General features: G+C 39.2%; 1 protein-coding gene across 2 annotated transcripts in view; it reads right to left on the bottom strand.

The window, feature by feature from the left end:
• Window positions 1-285: 285 nt before the first annotated feature.
• Window positions 286-25,772, bottom strand: part of CHCHD3 (coiled-coil-helix-coiled-coil-helix domain containing 3) — a 155,000-nt gene continuing 129,513 nt past the window's right edge. The window contains exons 7-8 of one of the 2 annotated variants that reach the window (XM_075024593.1): window positions 6,297-6,432; window positions 286-1,039 (exon numbers count right to left, since the gene is read on the bottom strand). In XM_075024593.1, coding sequence (XP_074880694.1) covers window positions 1,013-1,039; window positions 6,297-6,432 — 163 coding nt within the window. In that variant the 3' untranslated portion in view covers window positions 286-1,012. The remainder of the gene's footprint in view (window positions 1,040-6,296; window positions 6,433-25,772) is intronic. The other variant, XM_075024594.1, reaches the window with a different exon arrangement.

Here is a 25,772-nt window from a genome sequence, read left to right as displayed (position 1 = left end):
TGCAGTTTTGGGCACTGCATGCCCTTTCATTCACAAGTACTTGCCAAGAAAGGAAAGTCTGGTGGTGCATGAATCACAGCACACTATCACGTAGGATCCTTCTAGGTTGTGGTGATGGAAAACAGTTATATGTAAGTACCGTTCCTGAAACCAAGGTTGGTTATGCATAGAAGTCTATGCTTTAAAGCTTCAGCAATAACATCTGCTGGAAAAACATGATTGACACAGCAGAGGGAACACCATCCGCCTCTAAGAAGTGGAGAGAGAGACAGACTGAAACATCAATCTTGTGCATAAAATATATTTATTGTTGGTACAGAGCGAGGCATATTCGTCAGTACTTGATAGGAGTGAGGAGCACAACAGAACCATTCCACGTAAACAAAGGCCATGTTACATCTTAAGTGTTGGATCATCAACATCATTCCAGCAGAAGGCCTGGAGAGAGACTTCATTAAGTTGCATAATTTGTGAAATAAGTTAAAGCACGATTTATGTCATTATACATTGCAAGTAAAACCTTAATATGAGCAACAATACAGGCTGTACAGTATGGAGCAGCGGCTGACTTGTTCAGAAAGTACCACCACGTCCCGGCACACCAAGTGTTACATACCCATGCCTTTGACAGTGAGAAGTTTTTGAGGAGATTCTACACTGAAATAGCAGCATTTGAAGGATATTTCCCCTTTCTAAGGTCAGTGAAAAGTTCTTTTCTTTTCCTTCCTTCAATCACCAATAAGTGGATTTTACTACGACTGAACAGTATCTTCGGATGTATGATTTCTGATGTAATAAGATACAGGTCTTGGCTTTTCAAATGGTCACACTGATTGAGCCGTGATGGCTGCTGCTCTTGAAATGGCTCTTCCAGTTCTTCTCTTTATTGGTCTGCCCTGTAAATGGGCTGTCGTATCATTCTTGTAAATGGGCTGTCATATCATTCTTGGGAAAAAATGCTCTTCTGCTGAAATTAGAGTTGATGGTCTTGTGCTTGATTTGGACAATGCCTTTATCCTCCTCTCCCAAGCATGCTCTGCTAAGAAAATGGTCGGGGGGAGGGAAAGAGAAAGGGAGAAACATGTATTTCAGTAACCCAAAGTTATTCCAGAGACTCCCTGAAGTTTGGCTACAATTCCCTCCTAGGATTTGCAATTTTTTAAAGAAAACTGTAGAAAAAGTAACATTGTCAAGATACACATCACCACAGAGACAAGTCACAGAAGCAGAACGAAGCTATTTGAGGACTCAACAAGCCAGCCATTTGGAGGCCTGGAGAGTTGCAGTAATGATTCCTTTTCATCCATCCTAATGCTATCATGGCTCTAGTGCTACGGCTATTAAGGAAATTAAAATGTCTGACCTTACAATAAGATAAATCCCGTTCCCAACAATTACATACTTGAGGAAATATATCCTGAAGTCATACTACACTAAGTATCTCCCCTACCTACCTCCTTCCTGTGTTCTGAGTCATAATCAAAATCTCGACAGTCTGAACACGTTGCACTGACCTTGCGCTTCATTAATCACCTCCTGTGCACAGTCAGGCCACCAAGAGCTAAAAGTATAGATCTGTCAAGTAGTCTAAGAGTTATTCCTCCTGCCCCACCAGAGAGCTCTTCCATCAAGGTCTTGACTCTTCAGAGAGGTCCTGGCCTCTACCATGAAAATGCAGACTTGCGAGGACAGTATGTAGGGCCCTACTAAGAACCTCCTACTGCCATGATCTAGAAATAAAGGGTCTGCAGAAACGAGCACATGTATGGATACTACTTGTCTCGATCAGTAAGGAGAACAGAAAGTGGGATTTAATAGGACACTGACAGGCTAGGCAGTAAAAGCATGCTGGAGGCCATCTACGTTCACTGGAGGACTATGATGTTGACCAAGGCAATCTATTGTTCTTGCCTAAAAAATCCATAAAACGGGGAAGACAGTAATTATGAGTCTCCTTGTAAGAAATGGTAGGAAAGGATTTGATAATTTTTAGGGCTTATGTCAGGAGCAAGCCCAAATGTAAACCTTGAAATCTTACAGGAGACCTACAAACAGCTGAATCAAGTATTTGAGCAGCAGTATCCGGCCAGACAGGGCACATTGTCTCCAGAATGCGTGGTAGAGAAGTACATGGTGACAAAATAAAAAGAGTTGGTTTTATGCTCCCTAGGTGCTATTACAGACAAAAATAAGGGAAACTTTTATTAGTTAACAAAATCTGCAATCTCAGTTTGACAGCATCCCCCAACGGAGATTTCTGTAAAACTGATGAAGGCTACTTTAGCTGGAAGACTTTTTGCAGTGGTATTACAGAAACTTGCTCGAAGCCATCGCCGGGCTGAATATTAACTTTACGTAAATTTAACACGGCATAAGTTACCGTAGGAAATTCCCTAAAGATCTGAAAAATTGTGTTACTTTTCTTTTATTTAGTGTCCTAAGGAAAAAATCACAGGTATTTGTTCATCACACTCATATTTCTGCCCACAAAATTTCATCTTCAGACAAAGGGGAGTGTTCCATGGCTTGCTTTGGTTTTGTCTACATTTGGGTTTTTTTTTAATGTTCTTTACTGACTCTTGCCATTTAACATTGCCTATGAATTTACTTCATGTATTTAAATTTTTTTTTCTTGTGGTTTTTTTCATTACACCAAAGTAGGTGTGAAGGGAACCTGGTCTGACTCTTCCATAACAAACTTCCTTCGATCAAGGTAGGGTTAAATGCTGGCCATACAAGACAACGCCTTTTTATTGCATTTCAGTTCAGTGTTTCCAGCTACACTAATTTTACATATTTTTCTATTAGATTGAAGATGGTATCTAGTAAAAATACTGGAGGATGAGGCTAAAATAATGGTTTTGTTCTGACTAGGATGCATGATTAAGGACCACTCTATCCTACAAATTAAAATAATGGTTACAACAAGGCTGAAGAGGCTGAAGGATAACATTTTGTAGCCAGGCTGTCAGACACCAGCAGCTGTTGGTATCGTTCTTTGAAGTACTTTCAAATCTCACCTGCCTGCAGAGACTTGCATCCCTCTGAAATTCAATGGCCTAATAGGAAACTCTTGCACAGACTTCATTAAGCTATAGTCTAGTTGTGTTTCCATATAGGAATTAGGACTCCCTGTAGCCCAGGAAAAAGAAAAAAAAAAAAAGAAAAAGGAAAAAAAAAGGTATTTTAACAGCCACCTTGTCCATATCAGTGGACAGCAGACCGGCATAAGTGATTAAAATGCCACTGGACGGTCCGTATTAGTGCAGTGACTGGCCTGGCTGGAGTTACTTCAGCAGTAGGAGCACAAATACATCCCACAGACAATCCCAATATCTTCCCCTTAATGGCTCCATTAAGTAAGTTTTTCTCTCCGTTACTATTATAATAAAATGCAAACATCAATAATAGAGTTTAATTTATCTCACTAGCTTCTCATGACTTTGGGAAAAGATGTAAAGTGAAGATACAACAGTGTGTCAAACTCCTCTGAATTAACAGCTCTCTGGGCTTTTCTAACAAGGGGAGAAAAGGACAGATAGAGACATGAGATTACAGACAGGATGAGAAATAAGGAGCATACAGAAGAGAGGGTGAGATAATTATAAGCAAGATAGGAAAGAAAGAGGAGTCAATAAATTCAATTTATGAAAAGCACAGAGTGTGCTCAGCCTGAGCACAAGTGCCCAGACTCACCGCCAGGAAATCGGATTAGTTAACTTATTTGGTTTTCAATATCTTGGTCTATTCCCTCTAGCAAATTTTCTTCTTTGTTTGTTTCTTGTAGCCAGTGTCAGTTAACTTTTTCATTTCTGAATCTGCTATTTATCCCACTCTTCTGTCTCCCAACCAAGCACACATAGTAGGTAATTTTGAAGTATTTTATAACGGCATTTAGCAATTATTTCAAAGTAACTGTTGTCTGGACTTCTGGGCAATCAGCGAGTAAAAATAATTACAATTACAGCTGCAACACATGGAGGATGAGCTATAGAGGACTGATGTTCATCATGAAAAACAATTTTTTTCTGCTTGCAAGTATTTCCATCATAAAAGGCTTCTCATTCTCTGTTATCATAAGAGAGAAACCTCTGAATTCTCATCTTGAAGCATGTGTGAAAGGGAATAAGAAACATTTAGGAAACACTTTTAACTACTTGACAGGCTTGGTTGAAGATCTTCAACAAAAAAGGTGTTTAAAAGGGTGTTTAAACTTAATGCTCATATTTATGCAATTTCCTTTTCCTGCACCTTCTGAACATGAATTAATTCATCCTCATCATAGTCTTCTGAATAAATTCCTATCAGATACAAACTTTAGTTATAGCTTAAACATGTATAAGTAATTAATCTAAATTTTTTAGTTACTTTAAAAAATAATACAAAATTATAAATACAGTAAATTAGTGTTCCGGATGATGCAAGCCACAGTGAAAATCTAGTCCACTACATCACAACTTAGTATTAATCACTGGCCTTTTTTCTAAAATGTCTTTAACCCACTCACGGCCCAGTACCTTCAGCATGGATTTTGGAACACAAAAATCACAGCGAAGGAAAACTTAGAAAAAATAATTATAGACACTAATTATTGTTTGTCCTAATAGGAATTAATGAAAAAAATTGCAATTCAATTTAAAGAAAAAAAAAAAAATCCTGTTCAAAAGATCATGGGGAACTGTACAACTTAGGGAAGAAGGGGATGAGCAAAATGTCCAAGGAAGGCACCTGGACAAAGCTGGTTGCACTTCTCATGCTCGGGTGTCTAAGGATGGCTCAACCATCTTTCCAAAATTAATAAAGTGTCAGTAGCTTTATGAAAGAAAGCCTCAGGCTAGGACATCAGGAAAAAATTTCATGAGCAGGGAGATCTGGCAGGCTGTAGAGTTTTTAAGGAAATGAAGGAGCTCAGGGGCTTGGTGCATTAACAAGTGGGCAGGAGGACATATCGACAGAGGAGATATCAAAGGAGGTGATTCTGAGAGGGACAGGGTGATCTCACTGACTTTTATTTTTCATCACATGGATCCTCTTTAAAGTTTTCACTGATGATGACAATGTTTAATATCATAGAGTTTAATATCATAGAGTTTAATATCATGTTTAATATCATAGAGCTGCCCGGACAGCCAAATTGTCCTCACCCTGCAGCGCTCAGAGAACAGCCACGCTACAGCTGTTAGCTGCAGTGGTCTTCCAGCACTGCCAATCCAGTCTGCCTGTGCAAAAAGGAGCACGCTAGCTGTATAAACAAAGAATTAACGATAACAGCACCACACAAACGCATTAAGCGCTGCGGGCTGAGGAACACCTTTAGCTGCCACGCAACCATTGCCTCCTACCACGTCTTACACGGCACTAGACCATGAGCAGTGTTAACTCCAGCAAGATCTTCAGTAATACCAGAGCAAGACTGCACCAGTCTAACAGCAAAAAGATCACTGAGAATGATCACAGACAGTCTTTTCTATACTACTTTTCTATACAGGCAGAATTAACTCGAGTGAAAATGATTATCGTTATCAAATACTAGATGTGCTTGTCAGGTCTCTGCTAACACACTAGAGCATGCGTTGTTCAAATACTAACTCATAGATTTTAGCAAAAATAAAGATCAACAGACTTATTTAAGCACTTTTTACATATACTACATACGTGGTCTATAAACACATTTCCAACTGGCTTCTTTAAGAACACAACTGGGGTCAATATATGCATCTCTATATTTGAAAGACATAAGCTGATGAAAAAGAACAATATTTAGAAATTTTAGCTTCTTCTAACTGAAAGCTGTACATATTACTGTCATTTTCCCTTACGCTGCACTAATAAAGCATAAAGGTTTTAATCTACAGTAACAACCCATACCCTAGAAAACTGGACGAGAGGAGGACAAGACCAGGTAAAGGGCAGCATTAGACTCTCCGAGTACGTAACATAAAAGAAATCAAGACTTCCAACTCGTGAGCAATCTAGTTTGAGACATCCATTTGTTTATCATATTTATGACAAACAGTACCACGTAGTTTAATCCCCTTGTTTTACTGCTAAAACTGCAGATACCAGGAAACATCTGCCGACAGTGACAGCTACTACACTAAACAACAGATTCCCAAGGGAAGAGATGGAAACCCTGGCATTTAAATAAATTGCAAGTGGACTCCACAGAGCCTGTGAGAACATACATATTGGGAACTGTACTGCTTTAGCATGTAAGAAGGACTAATTGGATAATCCGATAATCTTCCTCTCTTCTTCATTCCATCGTTATTTCGGTAGCAATATTTCTAACTCACCTGTTTGGCATGATTGACACAACGCAGGTACTGGCTAGCCAGGGCAGAGCAGCTGAGGGTCTCCTGAGCATGTTGCCGATAACACTGTAGAATTTTATCCTGCAGATCAGCGCAGATTGGATGAGACTCGTATCGCCTAAGGAAAAAGAAAAGAACTTTTTGGTTTCCTTCTCAAAAAGATTTCAGGAAAGATGCAAATCTTTTTTTAATTTTTTTTTTTTTTAAAGAAGTAAACTAAATAATAGAAGTGAAGGAAAACATTTTAAAGTTATAAAGAAAGGCTGTTTCTAGACCTAGTTGGGTTATAAAGTGGTAACATCAGATGCAAACATCAACATGAGCTGCAGAAGTTTGGCTATTAGGACCACAAGTGTCCTCCTGATCCAGTACTCAGGTTCCAGCTGGCAGAGAAAATTTAACATCCAACTTCATATGAGCACACATCTTCAACTGAAGATCCCAGCAATGACGAAGCACAGCTGACCTCACCTACATTAGAAAAACAGTCACAGAACCACAGGAAAGCTTCATTGCTGTATAGCCCTATGACCATATAGTCTTGCTACTCATTAAATATTGCTCCTGCATAAAAGTGAAATCACCCATTGGGCTGACCTCGAGAATATAAAAACCCCGCTACCATCAGCAAATTACACAACCTACTTTTGCTGATCTGATGATAGCCTCTATTTTTGGCGCATCCTCCTTCCCATCACCTCAATTCTAATCCCGATGCCAGATGTGCAAGTTATTTAGGATTTTTTTCTATTTTCTTTACTGTATGGATTCATTACTCTTGCCATCTTTTTGGCTGATGCAATACACTTTTTGCCTTCAATGGAAGCCAAAGGAACAGAAGCTTCTTTAGTCTGTCCTGTAAAATCCAATCTCTTTTGGGCAAAAATCTTGTCATTTGCATTAATTTATAAAATGTTATCCACACTGATAGTGTGACAGAAGTAGAATAGGAATACAATACTTTCGTATTTCAAAAGTAAGAGGGTTGGCAAAATGTTTCAGAGATGAAATGTCCATTGAAATTTTAAGCTAACTGGACATTTACTTTACAAATACTTTTTAAGGTACTCATTTCTATAAGAAACCATCAAATCACAGTTAAACTCCTTTCACACCAAAGATAAAATATTTCAACAGTAGAAAAAAAACACATGAAAATTTAGAAAACCATTTACAGTTCATATGCCTTGAAAACAACCATTTGCTTTATGTGTGTGAACTGTATACTTATCACATCTTCCCATTTACACTACCAGGAAAGCCTGACAGCGGCTGCTCTAACATCCATTCCAGCCCACGTTATTTTTAGTTCAATAAGGTCGTAAAAAATCTGAGACTTGTCAGCCGCAGTATCCGCAGATGAATATTCTGTTCCTTCTTATTTTGTTCATTGGCCAAGGCAGATCTCTGTTTTACTACAGTCAGAAAGTGAAACGCAAAGCACAATGCCGTTCCTGAAGGGAACTGACTTCTTGGCAATCACTCAAGATGTAATACCAAAACCCCCGAATGTTAAGTCACCTTGATTTTACAGTATGTACCTATATAAAACATCCCTCTTACTCTTTTCATTCATTACCATGCATCTGTGAAATGCCTAAACCAGAATTTAAATGCAGTCCCAGGTGCTTACACACTTTATGATCTGAAAGTTCAAACTTCTGTAGACTCTTACGGATGAGGATTTTCCCTTAATCCCCCCTCTGCTGATATCAGCAAGCACTTCAAAAGCGTGTTCGGCATCAAAATGTATGACCATAAACTGCTGCACACCGACTGATTATGGCAAGGTCTGTGTCGGGATGGAGTACAAGAGGAAGCACCACATACGCTCTTTGTAGACGTAAGACTCACAGCGGCGATGATTTAGGTCCAACTAAACCAGAGCTCATTTTAAATGCCTGAAACCCTGGTCTGGATTGATAAACCAATACAATAGACCGTGAGCTAATAAAAAATACACACAGTAAACCTAGCTGCGCCTTTATTCACAAGTGATTTTAAAGTGACTGCTTATATAAAGGTGAAAAGTGAAGGAAATGGGCTGCTGTACACTTGCTACATAAATTCTGTAAATGTATTTACAGCCATTTCAACAGGGGTACTCTAACCCACATGGAGGAGCTTTTCTGATTGCTTTTTTCCCCTGAGCCATACCAGTAGTGACCGTTCAAAGTCCATGTATTATCCCGTCTTTGAATGCTTCAATGGACTCTTTACATTGCCAACTGTATCAGAGCCCTGTAAGACATGTCGCCTCCTGCCCCCCAGTTACTTGTTTTCATACTATGACTTTTTCACTGGTGATTTTTCAAAATGTCCTCTCAGCCCATTGCCTGTCCTTCCAGGCACTGCAGACCTGATGCAGGTCAATAGTAAGAGGGCCACTTCCTTCAAGTCAACAAAGTCCATTTTCTTGGATTAATCTGTCGAAGGAGAGCACCGTCTCCGAATTGATCTGCTGTGCTTGTTACGCTGCCCTAATGCACCATTTGCACTTTTGGGAAAACGCTAAATGAGATTACTGTCTAACATTAGATGGCCATAAACCACGTGCTGCAGGATCTCCCCTTCAGGAAAGAAGGATGCATCGTGCATTATGGTAACCCCACCAAAGGGTTTGCGATTGATTTCTGTTTGTTTGGTGATGGAGGACAGGACTCTCAGATGGATGGTCAGAAACAGCCAACAGCAAGGAAATTCCTCAAAAGGGAAATGAATTACGTCCCTCACAGAGAACTCCTCTAAAGTTCCTATCAATATGGGTCATTTTACAGGAGCATTTAAGGGTCTGTAAGGCTTGACTGAAGACAAAGCTTGTAAGAAAAGGTAAAGAGTGCAAAACCAGTAATTACGTGGAATCTGTAGTGAAAATGTGGAGATTTTAGATACCTGACTGGATAAAGCAACCTGGTCTGGTCCCAGAGCTGACCCTGCTTCGAGCAGGAGGTCCCTTCCCTGAACCATCCCATGTCCTGTGAGAGAGATCTGTATTTTGGGACATGTGGCAGGGAAAGTGTCCTACCATCTTATTTATTTGTTTAATCACTTAGGAATTTCACAACTAAACTGAAGGAAAACCACACACCGTAGTAGTGAGCCAGGACTGCCAGGGAACGCTGACAGATCTCCACCTCCACTCAGTGCAACTCAATAACTACTTTACAGAATCAACACACATGAAATCTAAAATGCCTTTCTTAGCAAAAGTCAATATGAACAGCAGTCTGATCTGCACCGTGCGCCACATGGCACGCTAGTAACGATGTGCTTTTATTAAGTTTACAATTACTTGATCTGCTTTCGCTTTCCCAGCTGCTCCTCAAGCACCTCACGTGCTAGCAGAGTATTTCGATGTGCTGGAATAAACCTCTGAGGGAGCTGCGCACCCACCTTTTCCATCAAGCTGATGCACCACAATCTCATAAAGGTAATAGGATGAAGACACAAAAGAAAATGAGAGACAGTTTTAAAAAGGAATCTTCTATGCTAAAGCATGAAGAGAAAATTTAATGAAGGTAACTTTGTACTCATCTAGCCTCTCTCAAAGAGCATATCTTACTGTACTCCTGGGGGCGTCGAGAAAGGAGCCCCTTCGTGGCATTCAAACAAAATGTCTACTAAAGAGGAAATTTGAAATCACCACAGTAAGCTTTACAAGTTTTGTGATAAAACTGACATTCTGACTGAAGGAATCTGAATTGCTGATGAGTCTCCAACTGTGCAGGTATCTGGCATAATCCCACCAGATCAGGACTTCAGGCAATTGTCATAAAATATGGGAAAAAAAATAGCAACAGAAAACGCGCACGCATTACAAAAAATAGTGCCATTAGATGGCCAGAAGTATCCAGGGCTTAATTTTATTCCTCATTAAAATGCTGACACCTATCAAAAGTATCTGTTTTTATTTGTGTAACCCTTGGCATCTAAGGCTACCTCCGTACTACTAAATAAAACAGACTAGGGATGATCCTCTGGGTCTGAGGCCAAGCACCACGATACAGCACAACCTGCATCTCTTAAGTGTAAAATCTTGCCTTCCCCTCCAAACAAGCAGCTCAGCACATCCAAATCCAAACTGCAAACTAGGGATGGTCTCCAGCACGTGCTGTCCCCCCAGCCATGCCCCGTGTTGTCCAGGGAAGTCTTAGCTCCAAAACAAAACCCTATAAACAAATGTGCTACCAATTAGACCCAACAGACCAGCACAGCAGGGCACTGGAGACAATGTCCTGACCTGTTTTATTTACTCCTACTGATGCAGGAGAGGAGCCACGCTGTGACCAGGAAAAAAAAAAAAAAAAAAAAAAAAGAAAGGAGGATGTTTCTTTTCTCAACATGCTTATAATGCACATAAAGATAAGAAACAACAACTTGATGGTGAAACAAAAGGAAACTGAGGCAATCTGGACTCTTGCGATAGGCAGCCCGCTAAGTATACCAACAGCCTAATTGTTTTAAAGTGTTTTATGAGCAACTGATGGGATTTTTAGAGGGATTTATGGGAAGTTAATCAATTAACGTTGTCTACGTCTAGCAGAAATTCCTTCCGAGAAACAGAGAAACTCGACGCTTGTTTGAAAACTGGATGAGTGAGGGATGGAAGGTGGCATCATGAGAGGTTCAGAAAGTATAGAGGGAATTGGCAACAGCAGGGAAGCAGAAAATGGGACATACAGGGCTTCAAAAGCGAAGATGAGCGACTTGTGCGTCCAACTGAAGGGGAAGCCAGTGGCAGGATGAAAGGAGATGATGTGAACATGGGGTAGGACGTGATCTGCAGCACTGCTTTCAATAGACATCATCAGGGTAAGATTTCACTTCTCATGGCCAGGGGGCAAGCAAAAATAATACAAAAAATGTTGCGGTAACTGGGAGCCGGAATTGTGATGGATTTAGCTGAGCAGATGGACAAGAAAGGCCATGTTTGAGATATTTTGCATAGAGTCATCAAGAGCAAAACATAAGCCTAGCTGAGAAGACCTAGAGAGAAACAGCAGCAAGACAGTAGTATTTTCCATCATGACACAAAAAAGGTGGTGGTGAGGGGGTTATTCTTTTTCTAAGATTACCTCATCCAAAAAGAGCCACTTCCAACAGCATCTCTGCTGAGTGAATTTGCAGGACTTGTTTATAGTATAGAAAATAGTTGCAAAACAGATAACAGGCGAAAAAAGACAAAAGGGCATATGGTAATGAAGGTCCTTACTGCTACACCATTATTTTTAGTTTTAAATTAATTTACTCTTTATATTAAATTAGTTTTAAAAATTGTCTTCGCACATTAAGTAGGTGATGACTTGAAAGTGCATTATGAAACATGTAAAGCACAAACCAAATGGTTATGTTCTTCTAAAAATCATTTGGAAGTAAAACCACAGATCTGATTTCTGAATATCTACAACTGAAGTTATGAAGCAGTCCATAATCAAACTGTGCCCACACAGAGCCCTCAAAATTACCATGTGGGAAGTGCTGCCAGCAAAAGATCAAGTACTGCAGAGTTGATTCTTGCTTTTATTTACACTTGACTACATAGTGTGACTTTTCGAAAAAGTGTAAAAGAAAGAATTTGCCTAACGAATCTGATGAAATGGTGGAAGAGAATCACAGCTGATTCTGCTCTACAACTGAGAATGCTAAATGTGTGTAGTAATGCTAAATAAGTGACTTATGCAGAAGTCAGAATACAACTTACTCCACCTGCTGATGTATGCATCTTCTGTGCTACTAGCTGGTGATCAAGTCCAGTGTTAATATTGCCCATGTTATTCTTAGATTCTTTCACCTAAAATCCCAGCACTGACAAAAACATAGGCAAATGTTTGTCATCCCCTCTCATTTATTTCATCTCTCACCAGACTTCTTAAAAGCAAATAAAAATCTATTTCAAACATTCTGACCTTTGAAATTTAGGGACGGAGATGAGAAAAGGAGGAAAGATACATTCCAGCATATTCACACACGCACACTGCTTGAAGACAGACGTTTAATTATGCCTAGAGAGTACTAAGTCAAGTTCAGTATGTTGACAAAAACCTGGTTTAAGAATGAAGACTGGCAGATAGTACTATTGACCTTTATAGATGCTGCTTTTTTTTTTTTTTACCTAGTGAATGTTTCCCACCTGGTAAAACACCTGGTATGTTGGTAGGATACCAGTTCAGCTTTTAGCATAGCGAAGTGGAAACCATTCCTTGTAGCGCAACACGTTATTTTATAGGCATACAGGGAGGAAAGAGCATCTCTAAGATTAACAGAGAGAATTTACGATCTCAAATCTGGCAAAGCACATAAATACGAGCAGAACTTCAAGAAGTGAGTAATTCTGCATTTGCATGTGCCAAGTTATGCACATTCTTAAACCCCTTGTTGGGCTGGGACTTACAACAGGAAGAAATCAGGATGAGGATCAGAAAAGATTTCCCAGTTGTGAATCCTAATTAGATCGATGAACTAGTTGCCAAGGTTAAGTCTTCAGACTCTTAGGACATTACATTAGGACTAGATCTCTTCAGCCTAGAGAAAGACAATTGCAAGTGAACATGAGATGGATCTGTGAAATTATCAATATCATACGGTAGAGAGGCAGCCAGTGAGGTTTTCTAGCAGTAGATCTACAACAAAAAAATAATTCAAGCCTTTTCCAAACAACACATAATGAAAAGCTGGTAACTGGTGCTAGAGGATACTGGGGTTAGCATAAGCACATTTGGGTTCAAAAGATAATTATACAGTAACGTAAGAGAAGTCCGTCAAGAGATTATAAGCAAAAATACAATGTTTGGCTCAGGAAAGCCCCACTCCACTACTTCTTTGAAGGTAAAATGATATCACTGTGTAATTCCCCTATTTTTACAGCGTTCCTTAAATACCCACTCCTAGCCATTGCCCAACAAGCTAGGGGGACCTCTGATCTGACTGCTTATACTCTAAATAGCTTGACAAGCAAGTCGTCAAATGAAAGAAAACAAGACTCCCATCCTCCCTGACAGACAAAATTAGATTGAATACTTTTATTTAAATTTATATGAATTGACTTCTATTATCCCAAACCACTATTTGTTTATATAATTCCCCTCCCTGAAAAAAAGAACAAAACCCCCCCTTAAAATACAAAGTACACCAACATATTATTATACAAATGTACCTTACACACAGCTGGTCCTTGCAGCTGCAAAGGGAACCACATGTTGGAATTACCCAAATTTAGGATGCACATTTTTTTTAGCTTAAGGCACAGTTTTTATTGAATACCAGGATACTAAAATAAACAATCACATGGATGACAATGATACAAATTTTAGCCTTCTAAGAGGGGCATGCATGCCTTTACAGTGCAGAAAAGACAGCATAGCAACTACAATCTTTAATCAGAAGAAACTCTGGAAGGAGCAGTTTTATCTACATGGAGTGTATTGTATCCATGTAATGCTATATGCTATATAAACCATAAAAAGAACTTCTTGTTCTTGCACTGATCAAAACCGGTTCCTATCTTTGGCAAGGTAAGAGAGGAAGAGCGATCGTGTCGGACATACATAAGTCTGTCCAACCGTTCGACAAACCCCAAACCAATCCTACCACAAGAGTCAAAGCTGCTCAGTTGGAATTGAGCAAACCCCTCCACTTTCATGCATACGTGATCAGCATATCAACGCTTGCATTTCAAGCCTCATAATGTAAATTCAGATCACAAATTATTTTTAGAGTTTGCATGTGGCATCACTTGAGCTCTGTCTCATTACTCCGCCCCAAAAATTATTTAATGAAGACTGGCAAGATTCCACTCGCTCAGCTGTTTATGAGCAGACAAGTCAAAGATCACCAGAGCAAACAACACCAGGTGGTGCCATTTCTTACTATTAGGACTTCTGGGGGGATTTTTGGCACTACGGAGGTTTAGGCTGCAGCAAGGGAATCGCGGTTGTCTTCAGATCTAGCTAGAGCTCATGGGAAGGCAGATCTAAGTCTTTGGGAACTTTAATTGATGCTTTGGCTAACATTTCTCATAGAAGTGCCTGACACCAGTGGTTTGGAACCATTGCTGTTCCAGGACTACTTGGGTGTATTAACTAGCATTACATGCTATGTAAAAATACAATATAATATTTTTCATTTTTAAAGGAAAAATTAATTTTGCAACAGTTTGAAACCTTCTTCTATATGAAGGTGGCAAAAAAAAAAAATTATCCACTTCAATGGATATTTTATCCATTTTAATTTTATTCCAGTCCGTACATTAAATTTTCCACAGTAATGTTATATCACTGTGTAAAGCGCACACACACACAGAAAGAATATAGAGAGACCTAAACAAAGACCAAAAGCCCAAATGAGCAGCATAAACCAAATACACAACAGCATACCATGTTATAGATTTATTACTGCCACTTATTTCCCAAGAGCTATACCACACACTTCAGGCTTTGTAAACACATGGGTAACATGATCATCCCAAAATCGCGGTAATAAAACCTTCACAGCACCTTACACTACTACACTACAAAACCAGCTTCCCCTTGATATAGGTGCCATATAATGTGTTCTAATAAGGAGACACATTTCTCATCTATAGCAAAGGTCAACTACCGCACTCAATGTGAAGCACCACAAGACACTAACTCGTGGCACATTATTATCCAAATATTACTCTCTAGAGCAATATATGTTTAACTATTTTCTTCAACCATAAAAGGCCCCAAAGCCTGTTACTGATCACAAAAATAAGAGATATTATGAGTAGAAGTAGCGTACAGAAAAAGCAATCAACAGTTAAACACTTCAAGCATCCCTGCTCCTGTGGGTGGTGATTACTTGAGGGAACTGAAGGTTGCAATCTTAAGAGATAGTAGAATAAATGCCAATTTTTCATTTGGGCATGAAGTTATTTAACAAAAAAGGCTTGGATTCACTCTGATAAGCTGCAAAGGCTACGTGCACTTCCCCAGGTCTTGCACTGGGCTGTGGCAAGCCACCCTTTTCGTAAAATATAATCAGCTGGGCTGTAACAACAATAACGTGTTAGCCAAGACACACAGAGAGTAATAATCGCTCTGTGAACATGCTGATAATAGGTGGGTACTGGACCTTGCTATAATGTATCTTAGTTTTAATGTGCTTGTACAAAGTGTTATAGATATATTAAAACATAATGCCCTCAATATCCCTTTTAGCATCCTAGTAAGGAAAATGCACCTCTCGCTGTGAACAAATCATGAACTGGACTTGGAGAGATGAGTTGTAAAGCACACCATTCAAGTTTTTTTGATTATTGTCATTATTTTAAAATTATTTTTTACTTCATAGTTTTTTCACTGCCTACTGGTGGATGTTTCCCTGAGACTGTTATAAGACATGATGGTACCTGGAAAGCAGTTTAACACCAGAAGGTAGAGGGTATTGCAGGGAAACATCATTGCCAACTCACAAAGATCTTGCAAAGGTCTCTCCTTACCCATTTGCTGTGTGCTGGCAGCATTAATTAGACACTGGGTTATTTAACGGAACTTCAGTCTGATCCAAGAAAATCATTCTGATGCCTTGTGTTTTATAACCTTATCACATATGATTTTTAAGTTGCTATTTTTTTGCCAAGGTCTTCAGGTAGTTTGGTAGTGGAATGCTTTTAAGTTAAAGTATCTCAAGTTTGACAAACTTTAGATCAACCACTAAAATTTTTTCCAGTTAGGTCATGCCCCTTGATTTCAGCTGGTTCTCACTAAAGTTTTACTGCTAATTCCTGCTAACTGAATAATTCAACTTGCTCCTGCTGAGGCACATCTCGTCACAAAGGATGGTACTAGGCTAAGAGAAAGAAAATAATTCTTCTTGCCATCTACAGATGAAAACTGGTGATCTCTGCCATCATGCTGGGATTTTTAGTTTTGTTTTTAAGGGGTCTAAATATAACACAGTCTGAAATAGCCCTTACAGGAGAACGGTAACAATTTAGGGCAAAATACCTCAGTGACAGAAACGGTAACAGAAACAGCATTTTTTTCTGAAGACCTTTCCTCCTCCTTCTCCTAGTATCACTTCTGCAAGAAGGTAAAATTTAAATGACCTCTTTCAAATCACGGCACAAACAAAACCCATCTCTTTTGGGGGTACTGCCTATACAACATGACAGGATTTTATCATGCTCATCCCACTTTGTGGGAAAGGTGAGTCCACTTGAGAGGTAACGTGGTAGCGAGTGCAAGCACCCTACCAAAGGTACAGAGAGCTGAGAGAGACAATAATGAACATAATTATAGTTAGTTATTGTTTGGTCTACTTGCAGCCTTATTTTATAATGCTACTGCCAGCAGAGCTATTTTATGTGATGTCTTTTTCATGCAGCAACCTTTTCATAAATCAAAGCAAAAGCAATACTAGGCAGTTTCTCCTGCAGCCTGTTTGACAATAAAAGTTAACACTGAACCCTGGCTGTTATCAATCTTCATAAATGTGTCCATGATATAGCAAGCCTGTTCCATATTACATCAAGTCTGTTACTAATGCATGCATAGGAGCAACCCAGTGGCTTAATGGATCTCCTAAATGGCTTGAAACTGGGATCTGTGTTAAGTGACAAGGAAAGTTTTAAAGAAATAACTGCTTTTCTCATTTCTTTCAATATACGGTAAAATGATTACACTTTACAGTGCGTCTAGCTTGAGAAATGTATCTTGTACTACAATAGGAATTTTTGCACACAAAATAGAGAACCCAGGAAAATGCGTATCATGTTCAAGAAACTATAGTAAGAAGTGCAAATTATCAGTGTCTCAGTAGTTCCTTTTAGCAGAGATCTATGTGACTCAGGTTTTTTATAGTCAAGCACTGAACTCACAATCTGACAGAATTAACAAACTTGTTTCAGTAGTACACACATCCTCTTAAGGAGGAGAAGGGGGAATGCCTGATCTGTATCAATTTGGATATTATCTGAAAACAATTAGCTTACAATGCATATCCAGAACAAGAGGGTGATGGTGGCGTTTGACCTTCATACATCTGTACTGCAAGGATCCAGAAAGCAGCACTGACTTTATCTGCCTAAACATGAAGTTTACCAGGTACTGAGGAACTAGAAGACAACTTCTGCCCCATGCAGCACCATGCTATGCAACCAGAGAGGAGTAACAAGTCTCCAGGTTTAAAATAAAGAGAACCTGGGACAGAGCCATTACATAGATTAGCTTTATCCTTAATAAATGCTCTTGAAAAGCCACCAATACCTCTTTTGTAGACTGTCCAGAAGAATATCTGCAATTTCTCTACCTAAAGGAGCCAAAATATTTAGCAGAGAAGAGCTCATGAACTGGATTCATTTGACACTGGATTTATCTATAAAGAACTTGTTTTTAAAATCTACATTGGCCACACTGACTGCATCTTTTTATTGAGAGGGTTATAACAATTTTTTGGCCAAAGTACCGTGTCTAGTCAAGGCAAAGGGAAAAGAATATATGTGATGGAAGAAAGGGGACTGCATTTCATCAGCCCATGCAAGAGCAAGATTTCACTAACAGCAAAGCAGTGTAGACAGAGAGGTAGTCTATTACACACGGATCTATAAAGCCTGTCTCGCAAAACCTTTCGATCCTGATCTTCTTTTGCTTCCAGTAATGTATACGGCACAGTGCAGCATTTGCTATGGAATATTATCCATCTTAACACACCCTTGACAGGGGAGTCCATCTTTATAAAGTTTATAGCCATAGACATGGCACTCGAGTGGTCTCTGTAAAGATACACATATTAGTTTTATCTACTTTGTTCAGTTCCTTTCCCCAGGCTTAAATGTGTGCTTTAAATGTTCCGGGACTATACTTTGATTTTATATTGCAGGCAGATAAATGGAAAGGCAGAGGACTGTGAGAGAGAGTGCATCTTTATTTTTTTTTAAACATTGACAAGTTTTCCAACTTCAGCTATAGATCCTCTATAGAGGCACATAGCACTTGAATTGACAAAACCCACTAACACTTAACTGCTCCATAAACAGTAATGGGGAAAATTTTCTCCTACTGAACAGTTTTGTGTCTTCTTATGTTCTTTTAGGATTAGAAGGTGGTGTGCTTTTCATGCTTCTAAGTGTGCAGCATAGAACATAAATATCAGGTCACATGTATACAAGCCAAAATGTTTTAAAATGCCAAAGCAAATAAAAATATTTAGGAAATCCCCTCTTCAAAAACAGCAAGAAAAGAGTTTTGGTGTGCTTAAGAATGAAACTTATGCTCAAGAAAATCTGAAAATGCATTATCGGTCACTGTAAAAGCCTTTAAAAAATTGGTTAGGACATTTCATAACCAATATATGCATTTTCTCCTATACTTGTCAGGACTCATGCTTTAAAAATGCAGTGATAACCACTGAAAGAATCAAAAAGCACTTCAGAAAATAATTTAGCATTTTGCATTGAGGAGTACTGCAAATAACAGGGCAAAATTTAAAAGAACATACAGGCAGAAAGTCAGGAAAAAAATTCCTGTAAAGGACATGCATTAAATAACAGCACAGCATTTGAAGGGAAATAAATAAAACTTGACTTTTCTGCTAGGGAGATAGACTATCTTGTTGGACCTGAGTACTTCCAACTAACATGGCTAACACTTAGCTCCATGGCTAACATGGCACAGTAACACACTATTCAATGTCTAAAGGCAATGGGTTCATTTCCTACAAGCCATTAGATGTAGAGCCCTGGTACAGTTAGGATTTTGCAGTCTATGGATCAGAACTTCGGTCTCCTACAACAAGGCAGGTGTAATACTCTGTGCACAGTGCGCGTACAGTCACACCAGTCGGTCTGTGAGTAGCGGCAGAGCTACCTTCTGGTCACGTAACTGTTATACAGTTGTGTTTAGAGATGCCCACTAGGGCAGCTTGCTGGAAATTTCAAGCTAAAAAGAGAAAGAAATTTTTTTCAAGACTTGTATCTTCTGGGAAATGATTTCAAAATGGTCATATTCATAAAAGGCAACTACTGTCTAAAATTCAGTTATCTAAATGTCAAATTTCCTCTGATCAAAGGAGAATAATTGATAAACTATGTAAGTTTGGGGGTAGAAAAAACTAGTAATGCTCATGAGAGCAGGATTCATGCCACTCCCCTGCTCAAAGCTCTATGAAAATGTACATTCTGGTGCCCTGCTCAACTCCCAGAGAATGGAACTGCTTAAGAAACCAAATCATATTTTTAAAAAAAATAAATTATCTTATGTTGGAAGTGCTACTGACAGGATCAACAAAGAAAGCAAAAATATCACTGCTTGATTTGAGTAAAGATGGAAAACAAGTTTGGGGACCATTATAATCTCTTACCTGTAAAACAGACCCAAACCAACCAGGTCACTAAAAAACTATATACTCTATTAGGAAGAACAGCCTATAAAGTTTGTGTAAAAAATGGCAGTCATTAACCACTTAATTCTAGACTCGGATTCAGCACATATTACCCCACTGACCTCAGTCAAGTCCTGTAACCTTAAGGGATAACTCTATTGCACTCATGTTACATCTATACAGGTCCTTTCACTATTTTTATTACAGAAGCACGTAGATGGACTAATTAAAGCTAAATTTACATTAGGCAGGCAATTTGTTAGGTGTTCTAATACGTAAAAAAGCATAAATCCTAGGCAAACTTATAAAGGCTTCTCCGTGATCCAACATCCATGTAGCATACGTGTTGCCAACTGCCTGCTGCACAATTTTGCTCTATTCAACAAAAAATTAGAGTTAATCAAGTGCAACCTGGCACAATTTCACTCAGTTGTTTGAGCCTGCTAGCAGCACAGAATGACAGCAAAAAAAATGAACGTCCTCCTTTATCAAAACAGAGAAGCGACACTCACGACATGATAATCCTTTGCCACCTCCCAGGTACCACCCTCCCAGATGCCAACAACTGCAGCAGCCCCTTCTCCAGATGTTGCCAGCTCCAGCTCTGCACTCTGCGTTGCCAATATCTGCAATGGGCTGAGACACAAACATGTGAGGACCAGCATAAAATAAATGCAATCTGGTTCTGGTACCAGCAGCATTTCTGCTGTTTGGATGTTTTGGGAATGATGACTTCATTTTAAAAATGTAAATGAAACAGCAACAGGTTGCTGGGTGAGTGTTGGAAGATATGGAGATGCTCGTCGAACACTCCAGACCTGATGGATACATTTTGCTGAAACCCTGACTGCTAACCAAAGTCCAAACCTGATTGAGATTCATCTTAATTTAGACTGTCCTAAGCAAACAGGAAGATAAAAAGCAATACTGGAAGAGAAACTGCAATTAAAAGTGCAGCTCTGCTCAGAGAAGGAGCTATTAGAGCATACCTGCTCTCTGCATGCCTAACATCTGACCTATTTCCCATAGTAGAAAAAATAAATTAAATATTTTTTATACTGTTTAGACTTTTTATACTATTTTAACTTTTAGCTACAGAGTAAGGTAGGGGCAATATACCTGCCAATGCCACAATTTTCAAGTCCAGTAATAGTTTTTGCTACCAGCAATTGAAAAGTTTTACTTTTGAACTAATCTCATGTGAACTAAGAGGCACCAAGACAGCTTAACTACATTATAAGACATCTGAATACTATTTTTACAAACCTTATTTTCTGAGTATGACAGCACTTTGCAACAAAGCATATGATTTGATATTATTCCCTAATGATTTGATATTATTTCCCCAAATGTTTAATGTATACGTTGGCTTTACAACTGTGATTTCACTTAGATGGAGTCTAACCAGAATGACTGTGGTTTATTTTTTTCCCTGATTTAGCCAAACACTACTGGAAGGGAGGAAAAAAAAGGGAAGAACTGGTTAATTACAAGTAGCAGCAAATGAGCTGTAATGGAGGTGTTATGAATGTAAATCAGTGACGCCTGATGCAGCAACAGCAGCATCTGTGCATGCAGCTTGCAAAGTAATGAGATTGTGCTGATGTACTGGCATCCTGCTTTGATCACTTCATCTTGTTCAAGAGCTCTGATGGGAAAACTAAGGTCGGTGGCACTGACCTCCCTTCCTGCAGCTTGCACATGCACAAATATTAGCGACTGATCAAGGATTGCTTTCTTTCCACCCCATGATTTCGGAACGGATGGTTACATAGTTGGGGGCCTTCACTAAACAGATAGCACAAGCTCCTGCAACATGAAGTGTCATGTTCTAACATGTAGAGGTAATTGGCAATTCATTCTTCACCCTGTAACCAGAAACAGGTGTATGCTTCTTAAAAAAATCATACCATCAACTCTGCAAAACACGCTCCCTTCCAGAAAGAGAGGTTTGCTGCTGTGTGCTCTGAAGTGGGGGCTGCGAGATTTGTAAGCTTTGATCCTACAGATGGCTTGGACTCATAAAAAATATCCTTAGAAAAGGTATTTGTAAATCTCAGCAATAGAAGATTACAAAATACAGAACAAATTAATAATAAAAAGAAGAGACGGCGGGTTTTAACCTTCCTTGGTTTAATACTGTAATTGGGAAATCATTTACTCGTGTTTATACAAAATCCCAACAAAGGATGCTTAATGTATTAAAACAAGAGGCTTTAGTCCTTGAAAGGGAGCGCGAAGCCAGATGTACCGCTGCAGAGCGTTACATGCCAACTACACCGTGAAGAGCCAGTCCTCATTGGTGGCGAGTGGCTCACGAAACTGCAGCCAGCAGCAAGAACTGTCCTTAATGAGTGCATCCATCAATTTTCAGGGGACTTGGTTGATTACCACCACACAAACCTAGGGAACACGCCAATTTAACTGCTGGACACTGATGCATGAAGGAAGAGTTTCACGCACTTGCTTTCATAAGGAAGTCTATAAAATTACTTAACGTGTCTGTGTAAGCAAATATAGAAAACCTGTGGTGTGCTGGAACATGAACACGTGCTTTCCCCTTCAAACACATCAACCAGACTCACCTGAAGAGGAAAGGGACATTCAGATAAGGAGGCAAGTTTGCCCACATGATTATCCCACTATAACTACCCTACCTTCCAGAAAATCTTTTGTTATTTCAAGTACTAATTCATATCGAATAAGAAAATGCCTAGTCATGACTTTGTGCTTTACTAAAATTAATTTTAAGATTGCTTTCTCCATTCCAGACCGTAAAGTATCTAACTGTGTGAAAAATTGGTGATAGCCCAAGGGGAGCTTTAATGAATGTGCCCATGATTTCTAGAAGAGAAACAAAAGGGAAAAAAGGATTATGGCAAACATGGAAAGAATTGGCTTGGCCCTCTTAATTAACATGCTACCTAAATTTTGAATAATGGATTTCAGAAGTTAATATAACTCTCAAAAACCACATTCAATGCTTCCAACCTACCTCCTGACCAAATAAGCACATTTAAAGTTCACATTACAGCTCAAATATATCAATGAAAACACACATCCCCATGCAAACAGTCATGATTCCGGGCTTAACAGAAAAACACACAGATATTATGCCAGAATCCCCTGCTCCCACTTCGTTCAGGATGAATCTGCATCTAGCTAAAAAGTACACAATTAATATTTCATCCAGCTCTGTTGAGTACTCTCATTCCTAATGGACTGTATTGATCAAAGGAAGAAAGTTAAATATCTATGTTGCTGTAGAGAAAACTAAAGTTGTCATTTATGAAGTGATCATCATTTCATAGGTGAATGTACTGAATAAAGGGTTTATAGAATTTTGATATTCTAAAGCTGTTGAAAGGATATCCTCTTATATATGTTTCTAGGTTGCAGAACAACTGACCGCCAAAGTCCCTTCATCAAGCCAAGCCGCTGAAGCAATAGGCAACCCTATTCGAAAGGCAGAAATATGTAATTCTTGCTTCCTCACTCTGATTCAAAGGCATGCATAAGGCATGCATGGTGTAAAGGACTTTGCCAACCGAGGGAACACTGTGTCAAAGCAAAATCACACGTACAAAGTATTAGTAGAAAGTCAAACACGTTGCTTGAATGAGCTCTGCCACGGCAGCCCTCAGGTTAAGTCTATCAGGACCAAATACTGGCTGAAAGGAGTAAGCAAAGAAAACAGATTCTGTTTTATTCCTTTTGCATTTAAAAGGAACAAGATTTTGGATGTACAAGATAAATAACAGAGATCAAAAAGATTTGTAGTCTCTATAAATTTCTCTTCCTACCCGAATCAGCTTTACGCATTCTGAATCCGGACTGGTTTAAACCTAAGAGGGGTGACAGTATCACATCCACTCTGCAAAACACCATTTACACTTCGCTCTTTAAGTGTAATGCTGTTAGATATCAGACAATGGCACTGCTTAAATCAACGTAAGCAACTCTCACTGCTATGCCACCCTCTGCACGGTGTCAGCACAACAGTGTGTGCAGCTACATGGCAAAGTAGCCTTGGGGAACGAAAAGGGGATGGAGTGCAAGAGTAGAAAGAAAGAGAAATATGACTATTTGAATACCTCTGCCGCTAAGAAAAGCAGCATGGTTTAAGCTGAGTTGATGGTATTTAACACTGTGCACTCCTTCTAGCATAACTTACAATCACATCAGCTGATGCTCACCTGTGGGATGTCGTGGGTAACTTGGGACCATCATCCCCAGCCATAATGCATGAAAAAAGAATTCAAGAATACTACCAGCAACAGCATCATCAGGGCAAACAATAGAGAAACGATTGTTTCATGACAAAGCACTACATACACGTGCTATATTTGTAAGAGAAAAAGATTAATTCAGGATGTTTCTATTTAGAGCCCATCATCTTTGGCTGAGCAAAGGGAGCTCAACTAGAAGAAGGCAAGCCTGCAGGCTCGGTCCAGGGATTTCTAAATAGCTTACTATTTCCTGCTACTGTAAAAATACTATGTAGTATTTCACAAATAATTTATAATCTGTCCTTTTAACTTTAGTTTTTAAAAGCAACTAGTGCTAATTAAGGTAGCAAAAGGAACTGCTAGAAAACTGGAAGTTTCTGACCAGTGGATCTGCACAAGCAGAAACAAAGCAGAAACTATTTGCCTGGATATCTCCAACACGGATTTCTATGTTACAGTAGTATGTGAGTACAACATGATAGTTACTAAAGATATTTGCATTAAGGAACTATCAATATTCCTAATTTACAGATAGTGCAGAAGAGTCCCTTAAAAGTCACCATATGTGCCTAACATCAGAAGGGTAACGAGAACAGTGAAATAAACCCACGCTTCCCTGGTCTCAGTCCAATGTTGTCATTAAAAAGCTTATTTTCTCTCTATACTGCTTTTTTTTTTTTCAATGTCCAGAATATTGGCATCACTGCTTTGTGAAACAATCGTATTTGAAGATCAAAGTGTCACTGTTATTCATTTAACATGGCTTCATTACAAACTTTCTCAGCTTCACTTCCCAGTTCAAAAGAATATTGCCTAAAACACAACTTGAAGGAAATACTTTTAATGTTTCTATGTATTAATAGATAAGCATCAAACATAACTGTGCTTTAAATTTTATTTTCAGTAAACATTAATAAACCAAGCTTCATGATACAGAAGTCACCAATTAAAGGAAGACATGATATTGATGTTTTGTCATTTATTCCTGTTCACTCCACCCTGAATCAACCCCCCCGCTGAACATATTTTCAGGGTTGTAATAGCCTGTTGCCTGGCTATCACTGAGCCCTCACTTCCATCAGTGATCAGAGCAATGGAAATGATCGAGGATCACGTGAAACGTATTGATTTAGTTTGTAAAACTGTTTTTAAAACATCTCAAATGTGTGAAGATGGTACCGTGTGAAGCAGCCTGAGCAAATCCCAAACCTTTCTCTGTTTAATCAAACTCACTCCTCCGGTTCCTGAGCGGCATTCCTCCTGATGGCAAGGTTCATGATCAAAAGTCTCATAGTAAGGGAATAAAGCCATCAAAATCTGTAATTCAGAATAAACACCCAAGCTTCCAGATGATGCAAAGAATCCTCCATGATTAAAACTGTTAGCGCTGGATAATTTCACCCAGGAGTCTATCAACATACCAACGCATATAAACCCTGCGCCGTGATGCACAAGATCCAGAATTTGGCTCCTTGCAGACACAGGAGGTTGGAAGTGACATCAAAGTGACACACGGAGATACTGGGGAAAACCTCACCCTTACTTTGCTTTGCACAAACACCGCTGAAACGAACAGCCCATCCCCAAAGAGGACCTGGATTTTCTGTCAGTCTGGCCAGCTAGAGAGTATGTTTTTGCCAAGCAACCAGCAGCAAGAAGTGACTACGTGTTGTCTACAAGAGAGCAGTGGAGCCGGAGAGGAATAGCAAAATGTTTTGGAAAAAGCACTAGTGTGCAGCTATGAAGTCTGCTATCTACCACAAGGAATCAAACCCCATGGAAGATAAAGTAAAAACATTTATTTTAGGCAGAATTTGCCCTATCCGCTTTCTGTATTCCTAAATGAATAGTCAAGATGTTACTTGGCTCTAGACACCACAGGGGAATA

This window comes from Buteo buteo, chromosome 4 (assembly GCF_964188355.1).
Source record: "Buteo buteo chromosome 4, bButBut1.hap1.1, whole genome shotgun sequence".
In the NCBI taxonomy this organism is placed as follows: domain Eukaryota; kingdom Metazoa; phylum Chordata; class Aves; order Accipitriformes; family Accipitridae; genus Buteo; species Buteo buteo.
The sequence above is the reverse complement of the archived record's forward strand: the minus strand, read 5'-3'. Positions and strand labels throughout refer to the sequence as shown.